General features: G+C 38.0%; 2 protein-coding genes across 7 annotated transcripts; one reads left to right on the forward strand and one right to left on the reverse strand.

Annotated features, from left to right (window-relative positions):
• Positions 1–1284: 1284 nt before the first annotated feature.
• LOC102709349 (protein DA1-related 1-like) lies at positions 1285–7888 on the forward strand. 6 transcript variants are annotated; one of them, XM_006650253.3, is made up of 13 exons: positions 1285–1670; positions 1748–1846; positions 3290–3431; positions 3818–3902; positions 4103–4274; positions 5689–5809; positions 5889–5972; positions 6069–6188; positions 6433–6645; positions 6729–6788; positions 6882–7000; positions 7181–7239; positions 7350–7888. In XM_006650253.3, the coding sequence occupies exons 3-13, from the start codon at positions 3324–3326 to the stop codon at positions 7682–7684; spliced, it is 1476 nt and encodes a 491-aa protein (XP_006650316.1). In that variant the 5' UTR covers positions 1285–1670; positions 1748–1846; positions 3290–3323; the 3' UTR covers positions 7685–7888. The 6 variants fall into 6 exon arrangements, with proteins under 6 accessions (XP_006650316.1, XP_015691146.1, XP_015691145.1 ...); XM_015835660.2 differs by having other exon boundaries at positions 1753–1846; XM_015835659.2 differs by having other exon boundaries at positions 1285–1619; positions 1702–1846; positions 3285–3431.
• Positions 7889–12024: 4136 nt separating this feature from the next.
• Positions 12025–17872, reverse strand: LOC102709822 (protein DETOXIFICATION 33). Its single transcript, XM_006650254.3, has 8 exons — positions 17569–17872; positions 14583–15124; positions 14028–14114; positions 13820–13876; positions 13033–13271; positions 12801–12919; positions 12606–12692; positions 12025–12467 (listed from the first exon to the last, which is right to left on the reverse strand). Exons 1-8 carry the CDS (start codon positions 17764–17766, stop codon positions 12363–12365), a joined length of 1434 nt encoding a protein of 477 aa, XP_006650317.1. The 5' UTR covers positions 17767–17872; the 3' UTR covers positions 12025–12362.
• Positions 17873–18293: the final 421 nt, after the last annotated feature.

An 18293-nucleotide genomic window follows, 5' to 3' on the forward strand; every position in this document is an offset into this window, starting at 1 on the left:
TGACATAGTGATTTATAGTTTTTGAGATTAACAAGAGATGCAAATAAAGGATTGTTAGCTAACATTTATCGGTTTTAAGGGAATGATTGGATAGCAGGTGAGAAGCTAAGAGTCCATTACTTGGCAAACCCCACCATTTTTTGCTTATGTGCTAAAATTTAAAGTTCAAAACATAATTTATAGTTATTTTGGGGTTATTTTGTCGTAATTTATTTCTAGTCTTTGCTTTTAGATCGTTAAGAACAAATGTATATACAATTTACTCATAATTTTTTAATTGTCAATAGATCATTTTTATCCTTAATTTCAGCAAAAAGATGGGGCAATTAGTGATGAGAGTGTTTTTAGGGTCTTTTACTAGACCCTGGACGCACCACATTATATGATATGTAGTAATTTGATACTTTTGATCCGTTCTAAAAATATAAGATATAAGTATCTTTGATATTAAAGTTTTTGTATCATAACGTAAACGCATATACACTGATTTCAATCATACCAACGATTTCAGAACCAATCAGATATTTAGAAAAAAATATGATCAATTCAAAATTAAAAAGACTACTTTAAGTGATTCCCTTCTAACCTCATTTTAGTTCTTTTGCTAAATAACCTAGACTTATATTTTGAAAAAGATATAGAACATCTTTAAATAACTGCACAAGTTCACATATGATGTCTATCTGAAAAAAATACTTCCTCTGTTTTATGTTATAATATTTTCTAGATTGATCTAGATTTCTTCATATATATATATATATATATATGTATCTGGATGTCACGGACACGTTCGGATGTGTAGGAAGAACCGTAAAATATGTTTTAACGACGAGTCGACGAGCATCTGCTGGACAGATGAATTGAGCCACTAATCCACTTTTGTCATTAAATCGTTAAGCCAAAATAATAAGGCCCTTTATGCAAAATCAGCTGGGAAAGTTTGGGGTGGGGGGGAATAGTGGAGGAGAGAGTGACGTGTCACCGTCGCTCCAAATCCACCACCACCTTCTCCACCTACATAAACCGCCCGCGGGAACAAGGGAATTGAAAACGAGAGCGGAAGAGCGGAGGAACCCAACCCAGGTCGTCCAGTCCAGTCTGCTTGCCCATGAGGCGTTCGACGGAATGCGTGAGAGAGACGCCGCAGCGAGCGGGCGGGCGGGCGCCACCCCCAATGTGGGCCTCCTCCCTCTTCCACCCCCGTGCTGGAGAGGTGAGGGAAGGGGTTGACGTCGCCGCGACAGCGACCCGGACGGTGGGCGAGGGGGAGTGTGGTGGTGGCGTGGGGGAGAGAGAGAGAGAAGATGTCAACTTCAAGCCCAGTTTTTTTTTTTTCCCTTCTTCTTCTCTTTTCTTGACCTGGCCTTCTATCGCCAGTCGCCACAACCCGCTCCTCTCCTCCCCTGCGCTTCCCGTCCATGTCACGCTTCCGTTTCGTTTAGCCTCTCCCTTCTCTTCTTCTTCTTCTTCTTCTTCTTCTTCCTTAGATTCCCGTTTGAGGAGGCTTCCTTGGGGGAACCTCTTGCCTCTCAGGTTGCAGCAGACTTTCTTGTCGCAAGAAACCAACGAAGACAGCAGAGAGAGGGGGAGTCAGTTCTTTGTTCATTAGGAGAATTATGGTGATCCTCAGTTGTTTCCATACGATTTTTGGCTCATGATGGCGTTCTGTGGTGAATTGCTGATTTTGGGCTTTTATACTAGTTGGCTACTCTGTGGGGACTGGCATAATGACTACTTTCTGTTAAAGGACAGGAGTTCAGTCTTCAAAGTGGCGACCAAGGAACATGAGGTGGGGTTGCCTTCAATGATCTGATCTCTATGCGGTCCATCTGGTTCAAAACTCGAGGTATTTTTTTCCTATGATATTTTTTTCCTGATACTGAGCTAATTTGCATAGGTGCTGCTAAAAGTTCCAATTTTTTCTTGGTTTTCTGTTTTGCCTCGTTAGTATCTGCTCATTGATGTCGTTTGTGTTCAGTGATGGTTTGCCTCATGACACTTGTATGTGCTTGTACATGATTTCAAGATCCTCTCTCGCTTTTCGAGGCTCCCTTAGGCGAGGAGCAAATCGTTGCATGAGCCATTCAATCTATGCTATTCTCTCTGCTAGCTTGTTACTACTAGCAACATCAATAGAGACAAGTCATACTGTGATGGCAGCACAAAATGTAAAATTGCTGCCAACGGGTGCCATACGGCCTGAGCAATCGTTTTTAGCAGGACTGGGGTATGGTTTTTGTGGCATTTGCTGTTGTCAGAGGGTTGTGCGTATTGCTTGTGTTGATTCTTTTCCTTTATAAGCTTGGAAGAACAAAAATTATAGGGATACTGCCAAAGAAACTGGACATGTAATGTGGTTGGTTGTTGGTTATTTTTGGTTCATATAAAACAATCCAGATGACATTTTCATTCCCATCTGCATTTTTCTGAATTCAAGGTCGTTACCACATACCTGGCCTTCCAAGGAAAGAAGGCAATTTTGTTGTGATTATGGCCTTTTTCTTGGATAGTTTGTTCCTTTCAAACATTATGCCAATATGTCCAGCAAATTACAGGTTTATATTTTACAGTATGTATTTGCAAGTGTACTTCGTTGGAGGCTTCATGCAAACAGTTGGGCCAGTCTGGGGGCGCATGAAACCAATATCTAATTGGATTAATGATTATTCAATATCCTGTTCTGTATGTAGTTGATGATATTCTTTTTCAAAATGAAAGGGCACATAATTGCTTGCTTGAAGCACTCAGCAAATTTCACATGTAATGGGTAGATGGGGCAAACACTGTAGGGATTTTTCTTGTCTACATATTTCTCTTCCCATATTCAAGCCATTCTAGTCTTATTTATTACTTAATACATGTTATTGAACAGTTACAATATGCATTTACAGAGACTTTTCCTAAAAATCTCTGCTATAATAATTGATTGGCATATCCAAAAGCGAACTAGTGACTCTAGGCTTGGGAAGGTACATTAATTCGGGCATTAAATAAGACTGGAAGCTGGAATCACAAATGTTTGATAATGTAGGGAGTACATTATTAGTTTTGTAGAACATCAGTGTCTACTACTGAAATTTGCAGTGTGAAAAATTTAATGAGAAAATGAATAGAATTATATATGCATAGGCTTCTTAGGCCAACCTAGCTAAAAAATATATGCATTGGCTTATAACCATAAATTCTCCTGTTTTCCACTCTCTCTCTCAATTGGCTTTGAATTCAAAGAAACCTCATATGTACGTGTTTCTTTGAGTTTGATTTTTGATGGGTCTGTTATCTAGTGCAGGTACAAGGATTTTCATCTCCCAATAGTTGAAAACATGGGTTGGCTGAGCAAAATTTTTAAAGGTTCAGTAAATAGAGTGTCAAGAGGGCACTACAATGGAAACTCCCATGAAGGCTACTCAGCTTGGCAGACTAAATCCTATGTACTGCTCAATTCTGTCTGTCTTTTCATCTTCCTGCACTAGCCATCTTAAGTCAAACATACTGTGCAATTCACAGAAAGTAGAAATTGGTTCTTTGGCATCTGCTCCTCCCAATTCCATATAAGAATTTTCACATTGAATATTGCCATTTTTTGACACTTCAGTTTTAAATTCCTCATCTTCCTTTTGCTCGGTCATTTATATTAAAGATAACTGTTAGAACTTAGAAGTTTAATATTTTAAGCTATAGATAGTATATGACTAAAATTGTGTGCTTGATTATTTAGGACAACAAAACCATGCATGCTTCATCCTGATAGAAAATGAAAGGACTGGATGTTACTTTATGTACTTCACTATTGCTAACTTAGTTCTAATTACTATAGGAGCATGAGAATGACCATGAAGACATAGATCACGCTATTGCATTATCTTTATCAGAAGAAGATCAGAGGAAGGGGAAGGCTGTTGGTCCGTATCACTGTCCCATCTTAACCTGTTTTGGCCATCTTTAATTTAGAGATTATTGGACATAGTTTTCCTGCAACGTGATATTCACTTAGGACTAGTATTTCTTGGTTGAACTGAATAAATGGGAATGCCCATATTTGTTCTGTACTACTGTTGACCAAAAGCATGAAAGGTTAATGCATTTTCTTTTGTTTCTATAGATGAACCAGGTATTGATCATCGTTTACATGAAGATGAACAGCTTGCACGGGCTTTGCAAGAGAGTTTGAATGATGAACCTCCTCATCAGAATGTTCCAGTAAAAGATGTTCGCTCGGAGAGTACTCCAGCAACTTTCTTGCCCCCATATATATTCCCCTCAACTGGATTCAGGTATTTGTTATTATAGCATATTATGATACTGCCCAATTCAGAGATTCCCTCTTCCTTTTTTTTAATAAAAAAATGTATTTTTACAGACATTAGTTCCGCATTGCATGTCAAACTAATGAGATTATGAGAGAGAGTAACTGAAAGTTTTGTAGGGAACCTGTTTTTTTTTTTTAATGACATGTGGGTCAGGATGGCATATCTCTAATTTTGCAGAATTATAATGTCATCCTTGCAATTTTCCCCCTTTTTTTGCATTGTGGAGCAAAACTGTACAGATGTGTTAGAGTTAGATCCGTTGCTATAACCTGTTGACCACTCAAAATAAAAAGGAAACAAGATCAAGGTGTCGAAATGATCTGTTTGAATGTTCGATCGCTTGGGGGTTGGGAGCCGAAGTATACAGTAAGATTGACAGTTCCATTGCATGAGATGAGGTGTGTAGGTAGGAAGTCTGTAGGCTGTGAACAAGTCCTACGATATATAGAACAGCAGCAACAAGTGCTTTTCTAGATGTTGGGTATAAGTGGCAGCATTGATTAAACAAGGCCCCAACTCTCGTAGCTGAGGAATTATTATCACAAGTCTGATTATGTGTTTAGCTGTACCAGTGACTCCAAATGTAGCATTCCTTTTGTTCTTTTCCAGTTCTATATGTTACTTCCCATGAGTAGTTTGTCCCTGGCACCTGAGCCCACCCTCTATGAATGTGCACAATAAAATAAAATAACAAAATGTACTCCCTCATACATAAGGGCACTCAAGAAAACACATCGGAGCTCTCTTGATTGCATTCTTAAAAAGTGAGGTGGCTGAAAGGCTATCAATTCTTCTGATATATATCTTCTTTGCACATGTAGAAGATCATTGTGTGATAGGCAAAATTTGGTTGGAGTGATGAGCAGGGTTCACAATTTTAGGATGCAAAACTATTTCCAGTGGGTGGGTGGTGTGAGGGCCTGTGGGGCTGTCCTGGCTCCAACGCTATTCCAGAAATGAAGATACCTATAAAAAATCGGAAAATTTGAGTTAAGAATTTTTAATTTTGAACAATTTCTTGCTGAATGTGATCCGTTATTTTTGCTAAATTAAGATATTATGTTTTAAAATTATGAACCCCACTTACAGGCATTAAGTGTATGTAGTATCTTATAATCATCTCGATTAGGTAGGGTATGGATATGAACAATGTAAATACACTCATTATTTTAACTGGTATCTTCTGCACACCTTCAAGTTATGGAACAATCCCTCTTTGCATACTTGCATTGCTTCATACTGTAATCTTTGCAATATAAATATGTTATCTACTTGGGTTATGAATGTGTTGTCTACTTGGGTTCTCAGAACCCTTTTGTAATGCATGCGGTGGAGCCCTTGGGCTCTCTGATTCACATGCACCACATTGTTGGTGTAGGGTTTGCGCTGGATGTAAAACTCCAATTGGTCAAGGACGGTTTCTTAGTTGCATGGATTCTGTTTGGCACCCTAAGTGCTTCCGGTGTTTTGCCTGTGATAGGCCAATATCAGAATATGAGGTATAGAGATCCAGGCATATTTCAACATAACATATGTTAAGTTTATGAAATAACTGACACCATCCGTTCATTTGGGAAGTTTGCAGTTCATGAAGATAACCCATACCATAGATCTTGCTATAAGGAGCTTTTCCATCCAAAATGTGATGTTTGCAAGAACTTTGTAAGAATTCATCTTTGATGAGCATGAGTATTTAGTACTTCCAGCTATGATTTTTAATTTATCTGTCGAGTTGTGCTAATGACATTTGATGACCAGATTCCAACAAATAAAAATGGCCTCATTGAATACCGGGCCCATCCTTTCTGGATGCAGAAGTATTGTCCTGCCCATGAAAATGATGGCACTCCTAGGTGTTGCAGTTGTGAACGAATGGAGGTTTGTGTTATCCTATAAAACAGTTATATATCTAGTGATGCAAACGGTAGTGTAAGGAAGTAACTAACACTTTGGCATGTTGCTTCAACTTACCACCCTTTCAGTTAATGTGTCTGTGTTTCATATGCGCCTATGCACATTCAATTGATGTTTTCTTATAAATGTCCATTCATAGTGCACACATTTTATGAATTGGTGAATCTAATGGCTTCCCTTCTTTTGTTTTGTTTAATCTCAATGCCAGCCAAAGGATAGTAAGTACATAACATTAGATGATGGCCGGAAACTCTGCTTGGAATGTCTGAATACTGCAATAATGGACACAAACGAATGCCAACCACTATATATTGACATTCAAGAATTCTATGAGGGTTTAAACATGAAAGTGGAACAACAAATTCCCTTGCTCTTGGTTGAGCGACAAGCTTTAAATGAAGCTATGGAGGCCGAAAAAACTGTTAGTGACATGATCTTCACCATATTATAATATTGTAACAGTAATGTACATTATTCAACTTATTCCTTTGACCTCCTTGATAGGGACATCACCTTTCTGAAACCAGAGGTCTCTGCCTATCTGAAGAGCAAATTGTCCGAACTGTACGTTCTTAAAAATAATGCCTTGCTCAAGTTTATATATTGAATATGTGAACTTGATACCTGGGTTGTGGCTAAATAACATAATATATGCAGATATTAAGAAGACCAGTAATTGGACCAGGAAACAAGATCGTAGACATGATTACAGGACCATACAAACTGGTTCGACGCTGTGAAGTGACTGCAATTCTTATATTATTTGGCCTTCCAAGGTATATCGAATCATGGCATGCTTTGTTGATCTAATTAATGGATACACTACCACATTTACTACTATTTTCGTTTTTTTCCCCTGTTATTGATGTTGATTATGCAACTGGCCTACCAGCTTATGGGCAGTTATTTGTCCTGAATGCATAGGTTTTCATTTCTATTATTTTGATTACATGCAGACTGTTGACTGGCTCCATTTTGGCTCATGAGATGATGCATGCTTACCTCCGACTTAAGGGTACTTCGGTGCACTTGTTTACCTTTGTACAGCTAAACCTATTCATACCTCTATGTGGATTACCGTAGATATTGAATGCTACACTTACATCTCAATACCATTTTCGGCAGGATACCAAACTCTTGACCCAAAGGTTGAAGAAGGCATCTGTCAGGTTCTAGCTCATATGTGGCTGGAGTCAGAAATAACATCAGGGTCTAGTAGCATCATTGCATCCATCGCATCATCTTCATCGTCGTCATCGTCATCTTCAGCACCCTCATCCAAAAAGGGTGTGCAGACGGATTTCGAGAAGAAGCTCGGAGAGTTCTTCAAGCACCAGATTGAGACAGACCCCTCTGATGTCTATGGAGACGGGTTCCGGGATGGCATTAAAGCCGTTGAGCGCTATGGCTTGAGAAAAACCCTTGATCATATGAAGCTTACAGGGGTTTTCCCGTGTTGAAGTCACAAATTTATAGGATGGATGCAATTAAGGAATTTTGGTTCAAATTAGACACGCCAAAAGGGTATATATATGCTGTTAACATTAAATGAGCACTAGAATAGACGAGCAACAAGGATTTAGTCACACTATAGATAGCTGAAAACCTTTTCTGTTTTCTGTCATACTTTATACATATGAAGTTACACTTGCTCATTCTCATTATATTCTCGTGTAGTATGTTGGTCTGGTAATTCTCATTGGTTGCCTACTCATTGGTATTATGGTATATGGTGATTTGCTCAGAGATTTGGTCTGTTAATTAGATGTAAGCCCTAGAGATGAAGGCCTTTGCGTGGACTACTATGGCTGTGTTCTTCGGCTTTTGCGCTCGTGCTTTCTAAACTATTAAATGGTGTATTTTTTATAAAAAAATTCTATATATAATATATATAAGTTTATTGTTTTATCTTTATAGAGAAGACTTTTAATTTTATATTAGTTAATTTTATCGTACATACTATTAAATAGCTACTAGAAAATTAAATTAGATAATCTTCCATAAAAAATAAACAGGCTGTGTTGCAGTATTTATTGTCATCTGTTACGAATGGTTGTATTTTAAGAAGGCTTAGGCTATGTTTCGGCGGATAGGATAGTTAACCGAAAGTATAACACTAATTAGTATATTATTAATTAATTATTAGGTTTAAAAATTTTAAATAATGGATTAATATATTTTTAAGGTAGCTTTTTTATAATTTTTTAGAAAATAATCTTATTTAGCAGTTTGAGAAATCTGTGTGTGGAAAAAGAAGTAGTTTGGCTGACTGAGAGAACGAACGCCGCCTTAATATGCTTATGGAAATATGGGCCGAGGCCCATCTGCATGTGGTGGCTATATCTGATTCTATAAGGTGCAGTAGCCAACCATGAGTTTTAGTGTTTCTCTTAAGATATGGTCATTTGTTTTTAGTTGCACTGGTAACACCAATAATTTTGCTCCTAGTGTCTTGTTCCATTCTGAGTTGTTGGCCAAAATTTAAATTTTAACCTTAAATTTAAAGTTAATTTTGAGAGGTTTCATCGTAGTTTATTTTTTAGTCTTAGCTTTTATATTGCTAACCACATGTAAATTATTTTTCATTTATAAATATGTTTTTTTTTGCTTTTTTTCCTGAAAAACAAAACAACCACCCCTCAATATATGTGGGAAAGCATCTCATCTCGTTGGCTAATCTTTTGGGTGAAAAAGACCCTTTTACGGTACAACAATTATAAGGTGTTTCTTTCGTTGTCATGTTTTTTAAGTAGTAGTTGGCGCATGCAAAAACATTCGTGACCTATCATTGTTTTTTTTACTTTTAAGTAGTTAGTAATAAGTGACTTTATTGATGATTTTTACAAATTAATTTTAAAATACAGTAATTTTAATCTCATCACTGATTTGTATTTAGTTATACTGCGGAGAAGACAAAAGTGCAGAAAAACAGTTTAATTACATTAGCATTGGAGAATGCAAAAGGCAAAAAAAAATAATCTCAGTTTCAATTACCATTTCCCTGATCCTTATCCATAGCGAAAACACACACTCTGTTGACAAGTAGAAGCCGGAAAAAAATAGCCATGAATAATGTGAGGGGTATGTCTTAATCAAAGAGTAGGTAGCTTGCATATCAACAGATTAAGATGTATATGATAGGGCCAACTGCTTCTAATGCAGACACTAATATTTTCTTTAGCTGCAGAAGTATCAATTGAAGGTTTAAGATTAATCGAGTCTAATCAAACAAGATTTCCATGTCTGAGCGTACGTGCATGTACGTTTCATGATGTCTTGGCCCCAGCATGAATTCAACGGTGCCAACTTCCAGCAATATCCATAAAAAATCATTTGACTGAGTAGTTAATGTACATTTTTATATATATCATTTAATATATAGCTTCCAATAAATTGTCAACGTGTTGGAGAACGTCTAATTGTTTTGTAGAACAACTGCAAGTTCACAATGATTAATTAATGGAACAGTTAATTACCTCAAGCATGTTACAGAAACAAAGTGAGCATCATCTATTTGACATGACTAAAATACGTAATATATTTATGGACATACCAACTCAATTGATAAATTTGTGCACAGATCATGGAAATCAATTAAATTTAGAAACTCAAACCGTGTAAGAATCAACAAATCAAAGCCAGTGGATGATTTGAAGGTTGCGATGAACAAAGCTGGAAACATGAACATGATGCATTTGTACATTATCTTGGTTTGATTCATGTGCTATCGTTCTCCAATGGATAAGGAAACAAAAAATAATCATTTTTTTATCAGTAAAAAATAATCATTTGATCTGCATCACTTGGCATAGTTCGTTCACACATGGTTTGAACAAGCAAAATTTGATGCATTTTTTATCTTCTAAATAATGGGTTTGACTGTGTGGAAATATAGAAGAAGAAATTAGATAAAGTCATGCGCGTCTACCACTAAAAATTATTGTATTGCCTGAATAAAAAAAATAGAAGTATCAAATGGATATTCCTTCTTAATCCTTTGCTTCTAACTTTCATAATTCCATTGGAAGGGTTTGTGAGCTTTAATTAATTGCAGAGGTTATTTTCAGAAGAAACGTGAAGAATCGATTGACTTGATACGCGAGAAATGGGGCAGTAGATCATTTAAAGATGACTTGGAATTTTTTTTTCTTTGTGTTGATGGAGAAATTTGGTTGTTAGATAGATAAAATCAAATCAATCGTCACAATTACCTTTTCGAGCAGTCAGAGGGCAATTAATTTTGTGATGGAGATACTGATGTACTACGTAGAGAACGACGTGTTTAATTGGTGCGTTCCCCTTAATTTGATCCACAAGAACTGATGGTATCATCTGGTTAGGTACGTAGTTGGTAGGGAAGCTGGATTATACCCTAGTATTTCACAATATGTGATTAATTTGTGCAATCAACTGATCTTGATGCATTGACCGTGTTAATTAATATATGCAGAATTGACAGAGAGTTCTGTCATAGAAAATACTTTAATACCACACATGTTCTTGTTAATACAGATTGTGTTACTGTGACTACTCATACCAATGAAGCTGCAAGGAATATCCAGCAATGTGCGAAGTTAAAAACCTTTTTTTTAGCCATTCTTTGCATCCATACTCTGTTGTTTTTAGTTATCTCCATTTCTCTTCAGTTGGTTGTGATTGTTTTCACATCAAGTTAACCGCTAAAAAAAAGCAAGGAACAGAACAGGAGAAAAATCTGGGACCCCATTCTTTCCAAGTTCTTTTTGAATGTAATACCTCCTTATTTTGTTTCCATGTCCCTATATTGATACTTTCCATCAATATTTTGTATTTTTATCATTTTTTTACTACGGGTTCCTAATTATTTTTCATAACAGTCAGCTACCAGCGACCAAATGGCAATGTCAAAATAGAAAAGCACACAAAGGGAAAAAATAGAATTTTTTTTGGTATTTTGGGTGAGAAGAAAAATAGGCATTCCAACGTGGAAATTTTTTAATTTAATAGAAACTAGCCAAATACCCATGTGTTGCAACATATTATTCAAAATAGAAAAAATAATATTATATCCTTGTAGAAAAAAAAGCACTAGCTTTTACTTTGTTGAAATAAGATTCTTCATCTTAATAAAAAAGAGAAAAACGACATGTTTAGTTTTCAGTACAGATCGATGTCTCCATCCGTGTTAACAAAATATATTTTTCCTTTTATACTAAAATATGTGCTTATCGATAAATTGTATCGTCCATCTCATTTTAACTACAATATAATCTTAGGAAATGTGAGTATTTTTTTGTTAAATCGAAATGGAAAAAAGAAAATTGATAGACAATTAATTAGCTGCAGACTACATAGTATTAGTACAGACCAGAGCTGGTGTCGCAGAGAAAGACTACATAACTACTACACACAGGTAAAAAAAAAAAAACAAATCTAGAAGAACCTTCACACAGACTCACCACCATTTGTCATTTAGAAATAGTGTAGAACTGTAGACAGTAGCGATGTTGCAATTGATGTATTACAAACTAATTCTAAAACGAAGTTATAGCAGGTACCACATTTGGTTCCAGGAACTAGCGATAACAATATCATGTCTTGTTTTCTAAAATTGCACTATGACCAATTTTGCTTTTCCTAATTCACATGGCAAATGATTCTTTTTTTTTTCTTTTCTTTTTTAATAACTGTATAAAGGTACATTGAAATTCAGACACTTATCTCCCAAAATAACAGATGCTTTCTCCTTTCTTTCATTGGCATGTCCTTTTACATCGTAGAAACAAGGACTGGCAATTGTCTTGCTTTAGCTAGTAGGATATTTCCAAATGAATAGAAGTTTGAAATTAGGGAGCTCAGAGAGATCACTTAAAAAGTGAAAATTAACCTCAGTAGTACAATAATGTCCATCTGATCTTCCAACGAAAAAGGAAGAAAAGAAAGGCAAGACAAACGAAATCCAAGCAGCTGTACTGAGGTTGAGCACCTATAAAACCGATGGAGCCCCAATCTCTACGTATGAATCTGTACAAAAATAATTCTGCTACAATCCTATTGATCTTGTATCTCTTTGTGTGTGTATGTATAAATAACTCTACTATTAGCTAGCTGCAAGTTAATCAATTTGCAGAGGGGGATTAATTAACCAATCTGATGAGATCATCTATCTACATTGTTTTCATTATCAGCCGTCGATGTCGTGGACGGCAGCGCGTCGTCGTTCCTTCCTCCCCACTCTCTGATCCTCTCCTCTGCCAGCATGGCCTGGAAGACATTCACAGATCATCACTTAGATTTGTTTCAGATTGATTGCTTCAAGGGAACTCTCCAACTTAACCTGACAGTGATGTGTTCAGGCTTAATTAGTAGTATTAGCTTAATCAGCAGAGTAGTGTACTTCACCTGTCTCTCCCATTTGGTTCTGAAGGAAATGAAGGCGAGTATAGCTGTCTGAAGCAGCGTGCCAAGTGACATACCCACCCAAATCCCCTGCAAGATAGATTGATATATAGTTACATACAGTTTCTGCAGAACACATATCTGCATGAATCCAAATGAATTTATGGAGATTCTTTTTTTTTGAACTTGTCGTGCTACCATTGCATTGAGCTTGAGCTTGAAGCCAAAGAGGACTCCCAGTGGGATGCCAACGAGGTAGTAGCAGCCTATGTTTATGAACGCCACCAGCGACTGCCACCCTGCTCCTATCGCCACACCTGCAGAAAAATTCAGCATCTGACATTGTTCAGAAATCGATCGATGTATTCATTCTTCAGCTGAAAATCCCAAGAACAGAAGACTGTCTCGACTCGAATGATATGATGGTGACCTGAGAGGACGGGCTGGATGCTGTTGAGGAAGATGGTCCCCGCGAGGAGGAAGCCGAGCTTGGCGGCCTCCCGGAGCACGTCGGCGTCGTCGCTGAAGAAGCGCGGCAGCTGCTTCCGCCAGATGAAGAACACGGCCATGAAGATGGCGCCGATGAACGCCGACGTCGACACCGCCATCGCCACCGCGAACTTGGCCGCCTTTGGCCGGTTCGCCCCCAGCTCGTTCGACACCCTCACGCTGCACCAACATTATTCAAGCACCAATTAATTAATTAATCAGCACTGATTAATGTTCTGTAATTTCGATCGTTTTGGACTATGCTATAGCCAAAGTTTTGAAATTTAACTATTAATATTTTAAATTATGAGTATAGATAAGTCAATAAGTATACTTTAATAAAAGTAAATATTTATTTATTTATTATATACACCCTCCATTTTAGGTTATAAGTCGTTTTGACTTTGTTCAAAGTCAAGCTGCTTTAAGTTTGATCAAGTTTATTAAAAAAATAGTAATATTTGCAACCCAAGATATATATATTATAAAAATATATTCAACTATAGATTTAATTAAATTAATTTGGTGTTGTATATTTTTCTATAAATTTGGACTTATAACCTAAAATGGAGAGAGAGTATATTTTAATAGAAAATTATGGTGATAGATAGATTTAGATGCTCGTGTCGTTGTTCAAAACAACCAAAATTGTCAAACTGGAGGAAATAGCACGGATCACACTGTTACTGACGTAAATTAGGAGTTGGTAGTTTGATTAAATTAATTACCTGACTGCTGCATTGAAGCCCAGTGCAACCATCAAGGTCCAGAGCTGGTAATTGATGCTGCATGCGAAATTTCAGACGGAATCAAATCATCAGTTCAACTATATCCATACATATATGCTTGGGAATAATTATAAGCAGGGTTGGTGAAGTTCATCAGAGAGACTAATCAAAAAAAGAAGAAGAAGAAGAAGCAATAGCTTATGCTTACCAAACAGACATGACGTCAACCTGGAGCTTGGCATTCTTCAGGAGGCCGACAAGGATGAGCACTGCTGTGTAGTACCACAGCTCCAAGCTGAAAACATATTAGCATAAATGACACGTACGTAAGTGCATTATTCAAGAACAAATAGATGATTACTACACACTAGTAGTTAGGTAAACTTGAAAGGAATGAATAATACGCGAGTTGATCATTAATTGGTGATGCAAGCATGATTAGATAGGTGTTAATTTGTACTCACTCTGTTTCACGATATAAAATTTTCTAGTCTTGTCTAGATTTATATAAATAATGAATTTAGATAAGGCTAAAACATCCTATAATATAAAACAGAGGTAGTATGTAGGATTATTCGTCTTATTTAATTTTTTTAAAATATATAAAACTATATATATACATAAAAGTATACTTAATAATAAATAAAATGTTAATTAATAATTATGTAAATTTTTTGAATAAGATGAATGATTAAACATGTATTAAAAAGTCAATAGCTTTAAATATTTAAAATATTTATGGATAGAGGTAGTAATTAATTACCAGAGCATGACGGCGGAGGCGAGCGAGAGCTTGACGAAGGCGGTGAGGTTTTTGAAGGCGAGCATGGAGAAGCCCTTCCAGGCGTCCGGGAAGCAGCCGGAGACGAGGTAGGCGAACTGCGCGAGGATGATGAGCCACCAAGTGAGGTTGCCGACGAGGGCGGCGGCGACGAGGCCGTGGCCGAGGCGGGTGAGGAAGACGTAGTTGAGGACGACGTGGAGGGCGAGGGCGGCGCCGGAGATGAAGGTCATGGCCCAGACCTTGCTCTGCGACTGGAAGAACTTCTGGAGCGGGAAGTTGGCGGCGTAGGCGAACAGCTGCGGGATCACCCACCGGGTGTACCGCCCGGCGACGTCGGCGATGTCGCCCGGCTGCCGGAGCCCGCGCAGGATCCCCGCCGTGAAGACGTAGGTCGGCGCGAGCGCCGCCGCGGTGGCGATGCAGATGAGCCAGGAGCGCTGGATGTAGACGCCCAGCATCTCCACCTGCCCGGCGCCCACCGCCTGCCCGCACAGCGTCTCCAGCGCGCTCCCCATGCCCAGCTGCGTCCATGCCGCCATTCACCGCCATTAGCCATGCATGATGCACCACAGAACCAAACTCTCTACTGCTTCGTCTATTTTTTATTTAACGCAGTTAAATTTTAATTTTACATTTAATCGTTGGTTATGATCTAATTTATTATTGTAGAAACTTTAAATACGACTTACAATTTTATATATTTGAATAAAACGAACGGTCAAATATAATATTATAGATTTAAAAGTTAACGACGTGAAAAAGTCAGGATTAAAAAATATTATTGTAATACGGTGATTGAAGTAATTACATATTTTATTCCTTAAAACTTTTACCTACCGGTTTTAACTTTAACATATCTATTTTTTTATTTGTTAATTCGTTGGTACTACCATAAGAATGAAAACTTGGTATCGGATTCATCGATATACGGATCGAGCTACTTGAATTTAGGCCTAACAAATCGATCAAAGAAAGCGACCGTGCAAGCTGCGACAATGGTCATGGTTTGGTCGATTTGGTTGGTTTGCTCGATCGACGTCTCTCTAGCTTGCCTAGCTAGGTCGTCGCCATCGATCCCATCCCCTTCTACCATTCCCATTTGGTCAACACCGAATCTCACCTCCTTCCATCCATCCATCTGCCAGAACAGATGTTTGGCACATATCACCTCACAGCCGTTTACGCCTATCATCTAGACGCGCAATTTACGTGTTTTTCTTTTCCGCTATAAGAATTTCTAGAATTATCTAAATTTATAAATGCATATATAAAATATTTATTAATTTAGAAAATACTAAATAATCTTATTATAATACGGAAACGATGGAACAGTACTTACATTTATTTGTAAACGGAGGGATCAGTAGCCCAAGCAAGAATCATGCGAAGGGAAGATATATCTCTCTATCATTGTGTTAGAAGAATTTTGAACGTGTGTATATATGTACGTATATGGTTAGTTGAGTGTTGATGCTTCTACCAGCTTCGATCCAGGATTAAAAGTGATCATCATGTCAGATCGAGAATCCAAGTGTTCCTTTGAGTGGCTTTTGATTGCCCACGCTATATACCCATCTATCTAGTTGGTAGGTCAATTAATTAGCTCTAGCCGTTTGCTAGCTCAGCTCATGTGTCTACATGTGTCTGAATTGCTTTATTCACCTTTCATTTTGTGCATGTGATCCCTAGCTAGTCACTTTCCTAATTAAACCGCGCACTTAATCACTAAATAGAAGTAGTGTACATGCAGCATGTGTCGGAAAGGTAAAAGATTATAGTATTAATTACCAGTTCAAAGCTAGTGTACGTACGTCGTGTACACAACATTCGTGAAGATTAAAGCACGGACACAAGCATTTAATTAGCGATTAACTAATGGTTTTTTCTTGAGTTGTACGCATATGTTCGGGCATGGCCCCATATATATATACACACACAAAGGCATATATATATACTTGCGATCGAATTAACGAACCTAAAGTGGTCTGTCAGTACACATCAACCAATATATTAAGAGTGGTTTAATTTGATTCATCGATTTGATTCATTGATCATTCATTTGTAGTTTCTTTAGCTGTACTCCATGTTATTATTGCAGATGTGTGGCTGTACAATTGGACTGGCCTGATTTGTTTCTGCTGCTATGTAACTGGATGCATGCGTATGACGCATGGGATCGAATTGAAATCCTCCAATGGAAGGAACAAATCCATGGTGTAGATTACAGCTGGGGTAGATGCAGATGGAGACGTGCAAACCACCCTTGTCGCTTGGTTTAGCGCGGCACGGCTCCATGGCTAGCTCCCTGCTTAATTGTGGCCTGCTCAATTAATTTGTTTAATTAACTATATTACTTATTACTTTAGCTAGTGCTATATATATGTATGCATATAGCTAGCTAGAGTGTATATACAGCTGTTCACTCCAAATATGTTTTATTTTGAACGAAATGGCAGGAGGACTGCAATTGAAAAGTTGTTTTTTTTAAGAAAAAGAATCAGACAATAGCTGTTACAACTTTATACCAATTTAACAAGTTAAGTGGATGTTTCAACATTTTTGTGGTGTTAATTTTGTTTTTTTATGAACTTTTAGGCAGCTAGCTAGCGTCAAGCTTAAATTACTACTATTAAGTTCCTCTGTGCTATTGCCTGAGCTTAACTTTCTAAGGGTCGGTTTAACTTAGCGCTAGCCAGCAGGCAGCAGATGACATATATACACTACTTTTTCTACCGACACGCAAAAGCTTTACACGTTAATGGCAGATATATTGACGTGGATAGACTTATTAGTTATGACGACGCTGCAACTAATAACTAAGATGTTTTGCGGATTAGTAATGAAAATATAAATGCATTTGGATGTTCATAGTGTGTGCGATCATGCAAAGAAGATAGCTTAGAGGAAGAAAGATCAGGAGGAGAGATGATGAGGAGTTGATGCGCATGGATGGATGTGGGGATACCAGGACGCCGTAGGCGAAGCCCTCGATGACGTTCTCGACGACGGTGACGGCGGCGAGCTCGACCTGGCCGATGTGTCCGACGAAGCCGACGGTGACGAAGCCGATGGAGAACTGGAAGACGGCCGTGAGGATGGCCGGGAAGGCGATGTGCCACAGCAGCTTCGACTCCTGCCAGCTCTTGCTCACCAGCTTCCCCATTCTCCTCTCTAGCCTCTCTCTCTAAGAAGAAGAAGAAGAAGCTAGCTATGGCTGCGGTTAGCTAGCATTAATCGAGAGAGAGGGTAGGCTATCTGTATTTATAGGCTTACCAACTCTGTCCGTCGATCCCGTGCAGTGTGAGGACTCAGGAGAGAGAGGGCAAAGACTTGGCCATGGGAGGAGCACTGTCTTGCAGCAGTTTCAAGTGGTTGCCGCATCGTTGTTCAGTCTTTCAATTAAGAACGAGAAATTAAAACACCTACACGCGGATCGGATATTCCAACATATATTACTTCACCTTACTATGGTTCAAATCGGGCTCCGTTTAAAATTATGAGAAGTAGTCAGTGAGAAATCAGTTTTTCATAATCTTCAAAAAGCTGAGTTTTTCATCTCGTGGGTTATAATTTATTTTCTAGATTCGGTAAATGTGCCTCCTCATAAACTTGTTTGAGAGACATTGGAGCTGAACTAGCTCAGCAACTGCTCTCTTTTTATGTGGATGTTTTCTGGACCGTTAAATAATA

This window comes from Oryza brachyantha, chromosome 3 (assembly GCF_000231095.2).
Source record: "Oryza brachyantha chromosome 3, ObraRS2, whole genome shotgun sequence".
NCBI classification, from domain to species: Eukaryota; Viridiplantae; Streptophyta; class Magnoliopsida; order Poales; family Poaceae; genus Oryza; species Oryza brachyantha.

What these genes read in the sequence shown, in the direction of transcription:
- LOC102709349 (XM_006650253.3), top strand. Translation starts at nt 3,324, where the DNA reads ATGGGTTGGCTGAGCAAAATTTTTAAAGGTTCAGTAAATAGAGTGTCA. An exon ending in GTGATGTTTGCAAGAACTTT is followed by an intron (nt 5,973 to 6,068) that starts GTAAGAATTCAT and finishes TTTGATGACCAG; the next exon opens with ATTCCAACAAATAAAAATGG. An exon ending in TGCTTACCTCCGACTTAAGG is followed by an intron (nt 7,240 to 7,349) that starts GTACTTCGGTGC and finishes CATTTTCGGCAG; the next exon opens with GATACCAAACTCTTGACCCA.
- LOC102709822 (XM_006650254.3), bottom strand. Translation starts at nt 17,766, where the DNA reads ATGGGGAAGCTGGTGAGCAAGAGCTGGCAGGAGTCGAAGCTGCTGTGG. An exon ending in GCTTCGCCTACGGCGTCCTG is followed by an intron (nt 15,125 to 17,568) that starts GTATCCCCACAT and finishes GCATGGACGCAG; the next exon opens with CTGGGCATGGGGAGCGCGCT. An exon ending in GTTGACGTCATGTCTGTTTG is followed by an intron (nt 13,877 to 14,027) that starts GTAAGCATAAGC and finishes TTTCGCATGCAG; the next exon opens with CATCAATTACCAGCTCTGGA.